At 40.6% G+C, this 14,165-nt stretch overlaps 1 protein-coding gene across 1 annotated transcript in view; it reads right to left on the bottom strand.

Moving 5' to 3' along the window:
- Positions 1–13,005, bottom strand: part of il1rapl2 (interleukin 1 receptor accessory protein-like 2) — a 153,032-nt gene extending 140,027 nt beyond the window's left edge. The window contains exons 1-3 of the mRNA XM_023423340.1: positions 12,963–13,005; positions 11,250–11,419; positions 10,032–10,135 (exon numbers count right to left, since the gene is read on the bottom strand). Coding sequence (XP_023279108.1) covers positions 10,032–10,135; positions 11,250–11,419; positions 12,963–13,005 — 317 coding nt within the window. The remainder of the gene's footprint in view (positions 1–10,031; positions 10,136–11,249; positions 11,420–12,962) is intronic.
- Positions 13,006–14,165: the final 1,160 nt, after the last annotated feature.

The following is a 14,165-nucleotide window of genomic DNA, read 5'->3' as shown; positions in this document are numbered from 1 at the left end:
ACCAAGAATCAAAGTGGCACAGCAAGGAAATTAGTCCAAACATCACTTATTTTCCTCTGGGGCACTGAGAGGGATAAATGCTTCATCTGCATCTCTTGTCGATATACACCATCTCCCTCTGACTATCAGCTCACATAATTTTGCCATTTCTATGCTGATGATACCCAGCGCTATCTGTCCTTCCTGCCAGATGACCGTACTGTCTCCGCAGAGATCTCAGCATGCCTCATATGATGGAACGCCACCCTCAACTCAATCTTCACCTCGCTCTCAACAACAACAAGTCTGCAAGAAATCTGTGCATTGTGACTGATGACCAACTAAGTTTCACTGAGCATACTATACCTGTCACTTGGTCGTGTAGCTTCTCACAATATAACATCAAAATGATCAGCTTTTATCTGATTGAGTAGGCTGCTCAACTTGTTAGACAAGTACTGATCATCTCTTCCCTTGACAACTGTAACACCCTTCTGTCAGGGCCGCCAGTGTGCACACTAAAACATCTGCAAATGGTCCAAAATGCTGCGGCACATCTGGTCTTCGACTGGCAAAAGCTCATGTAAAACCTTTCTGCTAACCTTGCATTCAAGCCACTAATGCATGACACCCAACTACCTGAACTTTTTAATTGAGGTTTATTAACCTTCTCATCGATTATGTTTTACAAATGAATGACGACTTGACTTATTGTCACTACGATGAAAGAACTTGATTCAGTAAGCTGAATCCCTCTCTGTCATGAAAGATGACCTGAAGACCTTCCTCTTCCGAAAGTACATACTCACCTGATATGCACTTTCTATCTATCTCTCTATTTCTTTATCAAAAAAACATGTCATTTCCTATGCACTTGTGACCCTTGAAACACTTGTGTTGTGGCGCTAATTCTTGAAGTTTTGGATTGTACCATTTCAGACAAATGAATAAATGTAAATTGTAAATGGTAAATGTAGAATACCACTGGGCCACAATCAGCGACCGAGCATTACAATTTTAAGCTAATTATATTCTACTTCAAGGGCTGATTCATATCTTCATTCAGGACACTTAAGGGCTGTGGATGTTGTGAGGATCAAACTACCACTTTGGCTTTATGGAGCAGTCTTTCAGACACAAGACCTCTCTGACACACAGGTTGCTTGGTTTTCACACTTCCTCCTCTGCCCTCCTTTCTCCTCTGTCGTTGTCCTTTCCTCCATATCTCCACCAAGTCAGATCACATTTCAGAACACCTTAAAACCCCTTGAACATCAAAGTGTCAGAAGCAAGGCCTCCTTTTCTTCTTTTTTCTCTCTTTTTTTTTTTTTCAAAAGACTGAGGGGCAGCAGGCATTGGCTCAAGTTGGCATGCACTGGCACATGTTGGCCTACATTGGCAAGAGCGTGGTACCGACTCAATGGCTGCCAAGTCATAGAGGACTGCCAAAGAAACTTCAAATGACTGCTCTCTCCTTCTCTGCTCCTATTCCACTCTCTCATACTCTCTGTTTTACTCTCTTACTGCCATTGTCAGTTTCTCTTCCACTCTCTTTCTCTCTCTCTTTGTCTCTTCTTCTTTCCACTTGCTGTCTTTATCTCCTGCTCCCAGTCTGTTAATCTGATGAAGAGAAAGGTTAAACAGTTGGCTGGCATTAGAAAACACCCTTGTGACAACTATGTGAGCGTTTCTTGTGTGAGAGTGTCCACAGAGAGTAGATTTATCCTCTAATGCAAAGAGAGACAGGTGGTTCGGCTTACTAGAAATACCACAGGGGAATAGCTGAGAGTGAAACAGAGGGGTATACACAGAAATAATGGGAAATGAGAATTCAGTCTTTCATTTGACTTCATCAACAACCGTAAATAGGTGGCACTGCTTCATGTAATGTGAGGTGAAATAATGATGTTGAAATTTCAGTAGATAAACTGCAGTTTATTTTGTATAAAGCCAACTACCCCATTATCCATCAAGCCGTCTATAAAGAATTTGTCATACCTAAGCAGTAAACTGGTTACTTGTCAGTTATTTCAAAAATTACTCATATGAGCGTTTTCTGACCTGCTATCTTTATAGTTAAGGTTCGGTTATGTTTAGGCAATTAAAACTACTTGGTGAAGGGTTTGACAAAGATTGTAGCCATGATTAAGAGAAATCAAGACTGACTGATGGTCGGAGACATGAAGGAATCTGTGACCCCGGCCATCCACCCTAAACTCCTCTCGTAGGGGTTTTACAAAAAGGTATAAAATATGGTCCACTACTTAGGCCTTTGCTTTAGAGAAGGCAATTATTATTCATACAAGAACAAAAAGTTTCACGTCACTCTGGATCCCGCCATGGAAAATATGGGTAAGGTTCCTGAGTTCCTGAAATGGTTCCTGAGCCCCTGGAAAAGTCCCTGGGCCATTTTAAAACATTTTAACAAACACTTGATGTTGTTGTTTTTCTGATGGTGACAGTCTTACCGCCAACCCAGTCAATGAGCCAGACAGTCAAGCAGCCAGTAAACCTGCTTCATAAACACAGCTGAGATGGCCAGCCAAACCAACCAGCCCAACAACCAATCAAACAGTTAACCATGTAGTCAAACAGCCAGACACCTATCCACCTCAACACCCATTCCACCATGGGTGCTGCCACCCTGCCAACAAACCAACCAGCTACCCACCCTACAAAGCTAATCATCCTGCCAAAATGTTACCAAATGAAACAACCACCGCCCAATCGACCAGCCAGCCAATCATTTCACAGACCCACTATCCCAGAGGGCCAGCCAGTCACTCATTTTCCCACACAGAAAACAAGTTATATCTCCATCTAATACAATGTGTTGAAGTGAAGGCAAAGCCAGAGGCATGAAATCTCTCATCTCACGCTACCTTGTTCACAATCTAACACTCATTATTTTGTTCTCTCAGAGTCCTTCTCTCTATCACTTTGTCCTCTGTCTTTCACATTCTTTGTCCTCTTCTGTGTGTGTGTATCTGTGTGTTTGTGTGTGTGTGCGTGTGTGTGTGTGTTTGTGTGTGTGTGTCTACTTTTTGATTCCTTTTCTACCCAACTCTCACAAAAAGTGGAGTGTTGCAGGATAGAGGTTTGGTGCAAACTCTTTCTCGCAGCGTTACAGCCTCAAAAGTAAACTGAGACCTCTCACTGTGTGTATCAATTTCTTTCTAAGTGATATGTGTGTGTGTGTGTGTGTAGTTGTACTGGTGTCCTAATCATAGTGGGTGTATAGAGGGTCTTGGGCAGTCGCAGCATGCCCTCTCCCCCTACTGAGGTCCTTATACCTGTAGAGAAAATGGATTTTTGCTTTTCTTTTCTCCTCCACTCATTCCTCCATCTCTCTCTACCTTTCCCTCCTTATGTGCAATGCAGTGTTCTCTGGAGCCTCCCTCTGTTTTTCTCTCCATCTATTTACCCTTTCTCCCCATCCCTCCAATTTAACTACTTTCTCCTTGAGTCTCTCTTTACCCCCTCCTTTCTTTTCCTCTCTTTCCCACCCACCTGCTTTCATTTCTTTTCACCTTATCCCTGTGCACATCTCTCTTTTTCTGTGCCCCGTGTCTCACACAATGTTATTTTCCACTTATGGTCTCTCGAGAAGGAATGTCACTCCACCTTTAATGCTTGTTCACCTTTGGTTTTATAATGGTCTCTCCAGGTTGTACTCCCTTTCCAGCTCATACAAACCCACAAACTACAATAGACACAGGGGATCTTCAGTGTTTTCAAAATCAACAGGCAAACAGACAGCTCCCCACATTACATATAAAATGAAGCATGTTACAACTGCAGGGGTGGGGAGGGCAGCAATATTCCCTGGAGCATGTTATCCCACAGAAAATCATTGAAAGAAGATGAAAGACTAATTTTTACATCTACTACACAAAAATAAACAAGCCAGAATGGTTTAACCAATGTTTTCCATTAAAAATCATCCAAGATCATTATGTTTTAAAAGAAGACAAGCTGTGATTGGAGCCTGCTCCATTATATGATCATCAGGTTGTGAACACTGTGTTAGCAAACAATTGCTTATTTACACATCCACCAGTCATGGAGCGACATCAGCATTCAGTTGGAGTTGTGTTTGTGGCCACTCGATAAATGTAAGTCCAATATCCACTCTGCTTTTGCTCTGTTTTGGTCTCTACCAACTCCTGAGGGAAATGTCTGGCTCTTTAGCTGTTAAATACTCCACTATGTTCACCAGCTAGGTTTTTAAAGCCTTTACTTTACTGCCTGCTGTGGCCAAAAATTGAGAGTTATTTCTGTAAGTACAACTACAACAATTTTGTGTCTATTTTTTCTATCTCCATTTTTCAGGATTGTAGCTAGATTGATAGTCGGCTATGTAGGAAGATGATGCTCCCACTCAATTAACCTCTGATTGATTGATTCTTCCTCTAACTGGGAGAAACAGTTGTCAATAAGCATAGCACCACATTTGAATCACTAAACAAACTGGATGTGTTGGCAGTTGTCTGAAACCAGGTTTCAGATTTTTGTCTAGGAAATAGAAATCTATAAACAGCATCAAATGTGTTGATGTTTTTGAACAGCTCTCAACACCAGTTAAGTTCACCAAAGACACAGCGGCTTATATTTTTCTTTTATTTAGACTGATTTTCTTGGTTACAACAAAGTGAAGGCAGGATATGTGAGTGCTTCAGGCATTTGGCGGTGACCTCAGAGAGAGAAGGACATATCATTTACCAGCAGCTACAAAACTTGGGGCAGACCCAGGATGTGGTGCATGAATCAAAGAAGCTTGGGTCTTTTTGTAGATGTCACAAAAAGGTCCACTAATCATTGTGCCTTGAGCCAACTGAGTTCTATCATGTATCCGAGAGTTCAACTTAAGATTTTTCACCCTAGAAACACGATGAAAAAAACAAGTAGTTCTCATGATAGTTTGTTTTCCTTCATAGCAATAGCTCTTGTGTGAACTCATGAGAGGATCCTATCGCATTTCGACAGGCAGGAATGTTTGGACACAACAGCAAAGAAAGAAGTGACCCTGCTGTAAACTTGCCTGACACCACACCGGCATTCAAAAACATCAGTTCCCAATCAGCAGAAGTTCCTCATTCTTTCAATGCAGCTTTGTTTCTTGGACTTAGTTGAGGTCATACACATTGAAAAGCCTATAATAATGGAATTTGTGGACAAACACACTGAATTAAACCAAGAGGGAAGCCAGAGAGGGACAAAGTAAGGACAAAGCAATAAAAATAAGTCAAAAAGGAAACTAGAGAAGGAGTAGAAAAGAAAGGTCTGTAAAAAAAAAGCTTATCATTTTCCCCTTGGCCCTGTCTGTCACAGTTTGTTAATTTACTAGAGAAGATATAGACATCTCAGCACACACACATCTATCACCCTGACAAGGAAAAGGCGTGGACAGGTGGACTGATGGACTGATGGATGGATGGATGGATGGATGGATGGACAGAGTAACAGGGTAAGTGAATGCACAGCAGAGGATGGAGACTAATATCCTGTAGATGGCTTTCACATTGGCAATAATAATTAAATGAATTAATAAAAACTTTCCTCATAACAAACTGTGTCAGTGTCTGTTTTCTTCCTGTGATATGGAACATTTTCCAAGAATGACTTTGCAAATCGAGCAGTTAAATACAAAAACAACCTTTCGTGTTGAGCTCCAAAAAGCTCTCAGTCATTCTAGTTTGTTTTCTACACGCTACAAAGACGTTGTTTGGAAACCCGTCTATCAACCTAGAAATTACACTTCAAAATGTAATCACTGGCTGGATTATGTTCAGAGACAACGATTTTTTTCTTTTTGAATGAAAGATGTTATGGCCCGGCTCTGAGACCCTAGCAAATAAGGGAAGACACGCATGGATTTAACTAAAACAAATGAGTTTTATTTAACAGAAATTAGTTTTTGCCTAACTAAGATACGGCTGGCAGATCGAACTAGCACTGTACTAACAAAATAAATACTAAATTCATTAATCAGAAAGAAAATTAAAACTCTAACTGAAGACAACGTGGTGCAGGGGACGAAGGAGCCTCCAGAGTGCCAGGCTTTTATAACAATAATTATAATATACTTTTATAATCTACGTGGAGGACAGTGGCCAGCTGCCTCCGCTCTCCTGAAAGCCTCCAGCTCCACGCAAGTGTTAGATTTATTAATGGCACCAGAGTCACCAGAAGGTGGTCGGGGTAGATGGTGGTACAAGGCACACGACTGTCACACGAGAGACCGTGGTGCACATCCTGAGAGCTGTGTGAGGGTTTTGGCCACAAAAACAAAGGTTAAGGTTAGGGAAAGTTATTTAACTTTTTTCTGTATTAAACCAGAGCATGATCTTCCCTATAACCTTCGCCAAGTGCTGAGAGTGTCTAAACATAACCACAACAAAACATATTTGCTGTTGCAGTTTAGTTGTATAGAAATGTCATTTTACTGAGACAGGGTTGTGCCTGTGTAAGAACAGTGACACAGTGAGACAGATTTAAGATACCTGCTTTCTTGACATTGTTGTTTCACTATCCAATATATGTAATTCACTGTTACTGAGGAAAACCATTTTTAGTCATTTGCAAAATGCGTAAGCAGTTTGAGTGTCAAACTGAAGCATCACACCAATTCCTGTACACTTGACATCTTGGAGAGGAGATTCACCGTCAGGCCTTGGCAGTATATGGAGATAAATGAAATATCAAGCTGCACTTGGTAACATTTTTATAACAGATTACACCCATTTTATCTATCTCAGGCGGATTGAGGCTGCAACTGAGATTAATCTGATGTTTTTTTATTGTCCCTGCATAAACCTGACTTCACTTGATGCCAGTCACAACTGAGTGTCAGGTGGAATTGTGAAATTAATCCAGAAAAAAAGTGACTTTTATCTCGCAGTGGGCTCACATATGGGACAAAATATGGCATTTTCCTTATGATAGCAACAACAATATGCATCAGACCGAGGGCAATGAATACATTTAACAGTATATTCTCCCTGTGGCTTTGTCTGTGCATTGTAACACATTCTAGATACAGGCTTCTAGTAATATAATATGATCCAGTTGGTAGCTCTCCACTTGGATAGGAGGTGCAGTGCCTCTACATGTGTGTGTGTGTGTGTGTGTGTGTGTGTGTGTGTGTTAATAAGAGACCCTGAGACAATGACAGACACCAAGCCCTAATTAGGTTGTCATGCTGAGAGAACGAGGGAAAGACAGAAAGAGAGAGAGAGGGAGAGAGAGCCTATTAAGGAGGATAGGTGTCAAGCTCTTACAGGAAAAGGAGGTGGGATGAGAGCAGAGGAGGGGGAGGGGGAGGGAGATGAAGGGGGGTGAATCGGGTGCAGCCAGGGAGAAACAGGAGGAGAGAGAGAGAGAGAGAGGGAGAGAGAGAGAGAGAGAGAGGGAGAGAGAGAGAGAGAGGGAGAGAGAGCAGGAGTAAGCTGCAACAGGAGCAGGATGCAGAGAGAAGAAAAACAGGAGTTGAAGCAGGAGGGGAAGTACAGGGATGGAGGCAGCTGGTGAGCTGAAGAGAGAGCAGATCAGGTGTGGGAGAAGACGAAGGAGTAGGTGGGAGAGGGTGATGGGGGAAAGGTGCAAAGCAAAGGGAAAGAAACAGGAGAGAGAGAAGTTGCTGAAGGTATCAGATGCAGGGAAGGAAGACGATCAGTATCAAGTGGAGATATGATACAGTGACTCATGGCACAAGGCAGAAAGAAAAATTCTGGTTTATCACAATTTGGATCTTACTTTCATAGTTTTGGCCCTTATTCCTTTCAGTTATAACAACGTACTACATCTCTCCAATAGTAACTGGTGAGATGTTTGAACATCACTACAACAGAGGGTGTTTGAGCAGGAAACAGAAGGGGCCAGACGATCAGACAGGCTGTAAACAACCCACAAATAAACCACTACACGTAGATATAAAACCAACAGCAGATGCACCAGAGATGTTATACGAGAAGACTGTGTGCTCAGAAGTAATGTATGTTTGAGTAATAATTGTACCGTTTTGCTTTCTCTTCCTGTAATAAAATAATAATCTGTGGGCTGCATGATTTGTATGATTTCAAGGATCTTGTGACTGCTTGTGCGGCTGGACTCCGTTTGAGCGATGCTGTTATGTTCACACGTCTCAGCCACAGGACCGTGCTATTTCATTTCATGATCGCTGAATAATTCTCGGTTCTGACTGGCTGGCAGGTGAGGACAGTATAATGGTGGCTGATTTGGAATCAAACTATATTTTCCCTCTTGTAGGGTGCTTCTTTGCTTCTGTATCAATCTATCATTTCAATTATAGTGGAGTCCCAACTCTTTGGGCATTATCCCTGATATAGCAGATAGTGAAGACTTAATTCATTTAATTCATTTGAGCATGAACATAATTGTTGACCTTAGGAAGGGTCGTAATGAAAAAAAAACAACAAAAAAAACACCTCTAGCCTTTTAAAAGCTTTCAAATCTCATGACCTTCACCAGCAGAGCTTACTGAGTTGTCATTAAATATTGTGTTCATATTGTCGGACATATTGTTTAATATATAAGCACTGAAGTTCTATAACTAGATCACATGATGAAGGGTGTGGCAATTATTATTACTGATTAAGAGTTTCATTCTGAGAGACATCAGTGCTGTGAGTTCCACTGGTTAATGATGATTTCTAATTCTTAGTTCAGTCTATCAATTGTGATAAAATTATGTCCATTCTGAGTTTTGTTCATGCTAACTTTGCACTCGCCAGCTTCGATCCAGACGATGCACAAACACACTCAGACTCAGCGCAAACAGAGCAAGCCTCTTATATAACCAGATTAAACAGTTTTACACAACTCATTTCAAATGCTTGTCTTTGAGTCTGATCAGTATTAAAGATTGACCAGGACATAAATTAACGATAAAATCTCAAATTTCTCTTTTAGATTATTTTTGACATTAAAATAACAGTTATAATAAGAGGGTTACTCAAAAGTAAAAATGAAGATGACCTCTTCTCTAAGGGAACTGGCTGACCACGAGCCAAATCTTTACTTTTTTACAGGTTTGCAAGAGGGAAAAATTTCATTTGGTTCATTCATCATGTACACACACACACGCACCGTCTACTTGCAGGTAAACAAGACTGTAAGCGCTGTTCTGCCGCCCCCCCCCCCTCATCCCGAAAGGAGCACACAGGACTTTTCAATTTACCAAACTGGCGGCAAACATACGCACAATCACAAGCACACACAGAGACACACACGCATTTACCTGCAATACCTAGAAAACAAGAGAAAGGCTTTGATATTATGAACAGACCTCAGCAGGCGTAATAAAGTAATGACACAATGTCTTTTTGAACATTAACTCTCTGTGGGCACCCTACATTCATAGTGAATCTGAAAAATGTTGATGATAAAATAGTAATATTTTTGAAATACCAGCCATTTGTCTGTTGAAATATTGATTACTGAGGGAGCATTTTCTTTTTACACAAAGTGGATACCGAGCACTTTTGAATAAAACCTCACATTCCTTTTATTCAAACGCCAAAAACACTTCTGCTTTTCTCCCATGCAATGTAAATGGGCCCCCTGGGTCGAGACAGAGCACACAGAGTCAGAAATCTATTCCAAGGTTGCCCCCATGATGAAATCAACAATACCGAGGCAACTCCAGGAGCACTGCTGTCGGCCAGAGTCGGGCCAAAAATATTTTGTTTGCATGTTGGTAAACTTGTTACAGTTTTTATTTAGTTTTATGAAGCCAGAGTGCCGGTGCTGGAAGTGCAACTCTAAAATAAAGTCTGTGTTTTGTTCAGTGTACTTTGACCTAGCTCCCATCTCTGGAGAGCAGCAGGGTTTATGTGATATTCACAAAGTGTTATCAACAATGCACCCAGCTGGACCAGAAATAATCCTGCATCGAGCTTCCTTAGAGAATCTAGGTTGTACCCAAACCCTGTTGTTAGTCATTTTACTTCAGGGTTGATTCATGGCAGGACCAAATTAGTGATTAAAACGAACCCACAAGTGCCCTATTTGTAGTTTTGTGCAAAGATTACCTTAAAACACAGGTGTAGAATCCATTGTCTTCCATTTCAGCAGATCGGAACCAGATGGAGTCGTCTTCTTTACTTAGCCTGTGGCCTGAGAAAATGATGGGCTCCTATAGGACGTAATGCAAAAATTACACAGCAGATTAAACCACATTTGCATATAATATTCACATACAGCACCAGTCAAAAGTTTGGACACACTTTCCCATTTAAGTGAATGGGAAAGTAAAAGCGTAAACTTTTGACAGGTGCTGTATATATAGTATGTACATGTATACACAGTGGGTTATATAATTCACAATGCTGGTAAAAGGGGGACAACTTTTTATTGCAGCACATGGGACCACTGTATGATTTATCAGTCCTCTAGTTTCTGCACATTAGCTATTACTCAGCCAGACACAAATGAGTGCAAAGTAAGTAAAGACAGTTATAAGATGAGATAAACCAGCAAACAGACTACTGTACCTTCATGTTTAAAAACCTGGTGAGAAACCAACTGGCTGTACTGAATGACACTGACAGATTCAAGAAAACAAAGTTCAAATGAACGTGCAGAGCTGCCATTTTATGTTCTGTTTAGTTTATATTTGATATGATTTAAAGTCATGATATAATCTAAATTCCAATGTAGAGTCCCATGAAGCTTGCATTTATTTTCAAATCAAAGTAGCACATCTTCTCTGAGGCTTCTGTTGACTAGGCATCTCAAACTGGAAACAAGTTAATTTATACATTTTTAAGCCATAAAGGTTTAATATCTGGAAAGTGTTTTTACAGAATTTACAAAAGCTATTAATAGATACCATCGTCCCAAAATATGGACTACAGGTGGAGCTGAGTAGGTGGGAATGCACAACAAGGAAGTTAAATGAAGTAGAGGGAAAACACTCTCTGGTTCACGCCCCAGGTGAATCAAATGAATACGTCCAAATGTATATAGTTAGTTAATAGAATTTGTTTCAGGAGGAATATGTCAACTTTTTAAAAACCTTTTAGACAAGGTTGTAGACTAAAATAATAATAACAAAAAAAATTAAAAAAAAACAATTAAAAACTTGACTTTTTGCTAATTAAAATATGAAACAATTTAAAAAAGAAAAAGTTTAATTAAATGTTTGTCCTACGATGCCCACCTAAAAATAGATTTATGTTAATTCATTACTGTCAGTCCTGGACATCCATACATACTGACCTAATCAGATATAATTCACAGTGTCTTACCTCTGCATCTCCTTTGTTCTTGTACCAGATGAGGCGCAGCTTGGCGTTGGTGGCCATGGTGTAGTTTGTTCTGATGTAGCTGTAGAACAAGGCACATTTGACCCGGACGGGTTCTCCTGCCAAAACATGGTACTCCTTCAGATCCACTGACCAGTCTATACATCCATCCACTGTGAGGAGGAAGGAAACAGACAGAAAAAATATGATGGAGGTTAGAAACTCAAATAGGTTAGGAATTGAAAACATCATCAAAAACACTTACGTAAGACTTTATATAAGATATAAAACTATTTTTTATACTGTAAAGAAAAAATGCTTGACGGAGAAAGAATTATAGAGAGGGTATGAGAGAGAAAATGAAAGAGGAAGAGTGTGATGGACAGGAAGTGCATTTTATCTTGTTTCTTTGGCAATAGAGTTCTTTACTTTCAAGGCAATAAAAGATTGAATATGAATTTGAGAGTGTGTTTGTGCTTTCTGGGCAGGGGACAATAAAGAAGATTAAAAGTGATACAGAGGCAAAATGTTTTCATATATGTTGTAGACATAAACGGGAATGACAGATCTAAAAGGCGCTCGTATGAGCTGCTCGTCTCGATTCATCTTCTTTCTTTTAATGCCATTCTTACAACCCCGTTTTTGCCTTTTCAATTATGAATATATCGCTTTCCCCTCTGTACACAGCATGAAACTGAAGGAGAGAAAAAGAGTGGTAATTGCAGAAAAAGCGAGAGAGGCGCAATAGTAGAGATTCAGAGAAATAAAAGAAGATGAAGAGGTCAAGACCAAATGAAAAGAGAGAGAAGAGGAGGAGGAATTATGTGGCGGGGATATCAGGGTGAGAGCAGGTCAACTGTAACGAACAGAAAACAAGTTGTAGATGAAAGACAAGCAGGAGCTGGTGAGACATAGAGGTCAGGACGGAAAATGACAAGGAGCTCGCCCCAAATGGACTTCCACCCTCCCTCCTCCTAGACATACTCTCCCTCTCCTTCTCGTTTTTTCTTTCCCTTTGTCTCTTTTTCCTCCAGCTTCGTATTTTCCTCGTGGTCTGGGGCTCACACAGATGTGCTGTGTTCTAACTGCAGTCCGCAAGCACTTGCCACAAGGCCTTCCCTCTGAATTACAGCCTCTGCCTTGAAGCAATAAAGTCTGTGGGTTTGTCATCTCCCCCAAAAATACCTCCTCCACCTCACATCCTTATTATTATTTTCTTTTTGCTTATTTATTATGCACTACTGGCAATAACCACTGTGTGGATTAGGGATGTAAATAAACACAAATACATTATTTGGATATGAACAAATAATGTTCTCTGAACAGAAATGAAAGGCGTCTGAATTTTGTTGTAATATTCTTCTTCTTTCCCCCGGCGCCTGATTGACACAATTTACCACAAACGTCACACCATGTGAGTCATGGTCATAACTCAGTCAAATGGAAATACAAACCGCTAACTCACAGCTGTGTCAGGATCTCAGATGAATCTCAATAAATCACGTAAAAATCAAATGGTATAAAAAGCTGCTGCTGAGGACTCGAGACTTTCTTGACTAACAGTGATTAAAGACTTGACCTTGACTTGGGATTCACCACCTGAGACAGAAGACCCGAAAACACTTGATGACAACTAGCATTTCTGTAGATATCGAGAAGTGACGTTTTGTTTTTGAAACATGATCCGGTGCAATGCAAACAAACCTGGCAACCTACTCGGACGCAGCAGACAGACGCCCACACAAGAGGCAGCTGTCATGGTTGGACTGCTTTTGTAGTCTCATTGAACACTTATCGCTTTACACTACAAACCACATTCACACACACATTCATACACTGATGGAACAGCCATCAGGAGCCCTCCCGAGGACACTTCAACAGCAGCTGGGGATTGAACCACCGACCTTCTGATTAGTGGACAACCTGCTCTATCTGAGCTGCAGCAGAGGGGCTTGTCCAAAAAAAAAAAAAAAAAAGAAAAAAAAAAAGAAAGTTGGATTCAAGGACTATGTATCAATTATGGCAGTAAGAAGAGAACAGTGGTATGACACCACCACCAAAACATCCAGCTTCATCCGTCACTACAAAACCCACAAAGCAAGGTGCTGAATATAAAACTCAACTTTTCATGACGGTGTCCTTAAACTGAACTGAAGGTGGAATTTCATACGACTTATGATTTGATGGACCTGAGCAATGACTTGTCTTGTCAACTTGACTTGATTCTCACCACAGTAACTTGAGACATGAGCCCATTGTGACTTGCACATGTGTGACTGACTCCAACCCCTGGCTGAAAGACTGTGGCATCGTCATTAGGTCAGACATCAAACGCAGGATGTGGATAGTTACCGTGGCAACCGCTGTAAGTCAATGTAAACATGTTTTGACTCTCCATAAAATGCCGAGTGTAATTTGTGTTGTGTTAAGTTACTGGCTCAGATTTAAGGACTTTATTTGCATGAGTTCTCAGCGTAAATTTACAGCCACACACTTAATTGGTTACATTTATAGATTTAGCAATATGCATTAAGTCATACAGGGGAGATTTAGTATCACTATACACACACACACACACACACACACACACACACACACTCATATGTATTCATGCATGTAAACAGTCACACAAGTCTCTCTGTGGGTCATGCGGATTAGATCTGGAATGGCCTGAGAACTGGCCTTAAGCTTTCTGTGTGTAGAAATGGAGAAAAAGGAGGTTGACAGGAAGAGTCATAGATCTGAATGTGGGTGAATACAGAGAGGAAGAGAGAGAGGATGAAAGAGGAGAGAGAGTAATAAGATAATAAGATTCAAACTGATATTCTGGTTTCCAAAACAGGATGAAATAAATTGAAATTGATGCCGCAAGCCCCACCCACCTGGACCCACCATCCAACCTTGTAAGATTTGGTTTGT

The sequence above is a fragment of the Seriola lalandi genome, unplaced genomic scaffold, assembly GCF_002814215.2.
Source record: "Seriola lalandi dorsalis isolate HSWRI2012SDOR001 ecotype SW California unplaced genomic scaffold, Sedor1 jcf7180002054691, whole genome shotgun sequence".
NCBI lineage: Eukaryota > Metazoa > Chordata > Actinopteri > Carangiformes > Carangidae > Seriola > Seriola lalandi.
The sequence above is the reverse complement of the archived record's forward strand: the minus strand, read 5'-3'. Positions and strand labels throughout refer to the sequence as shown.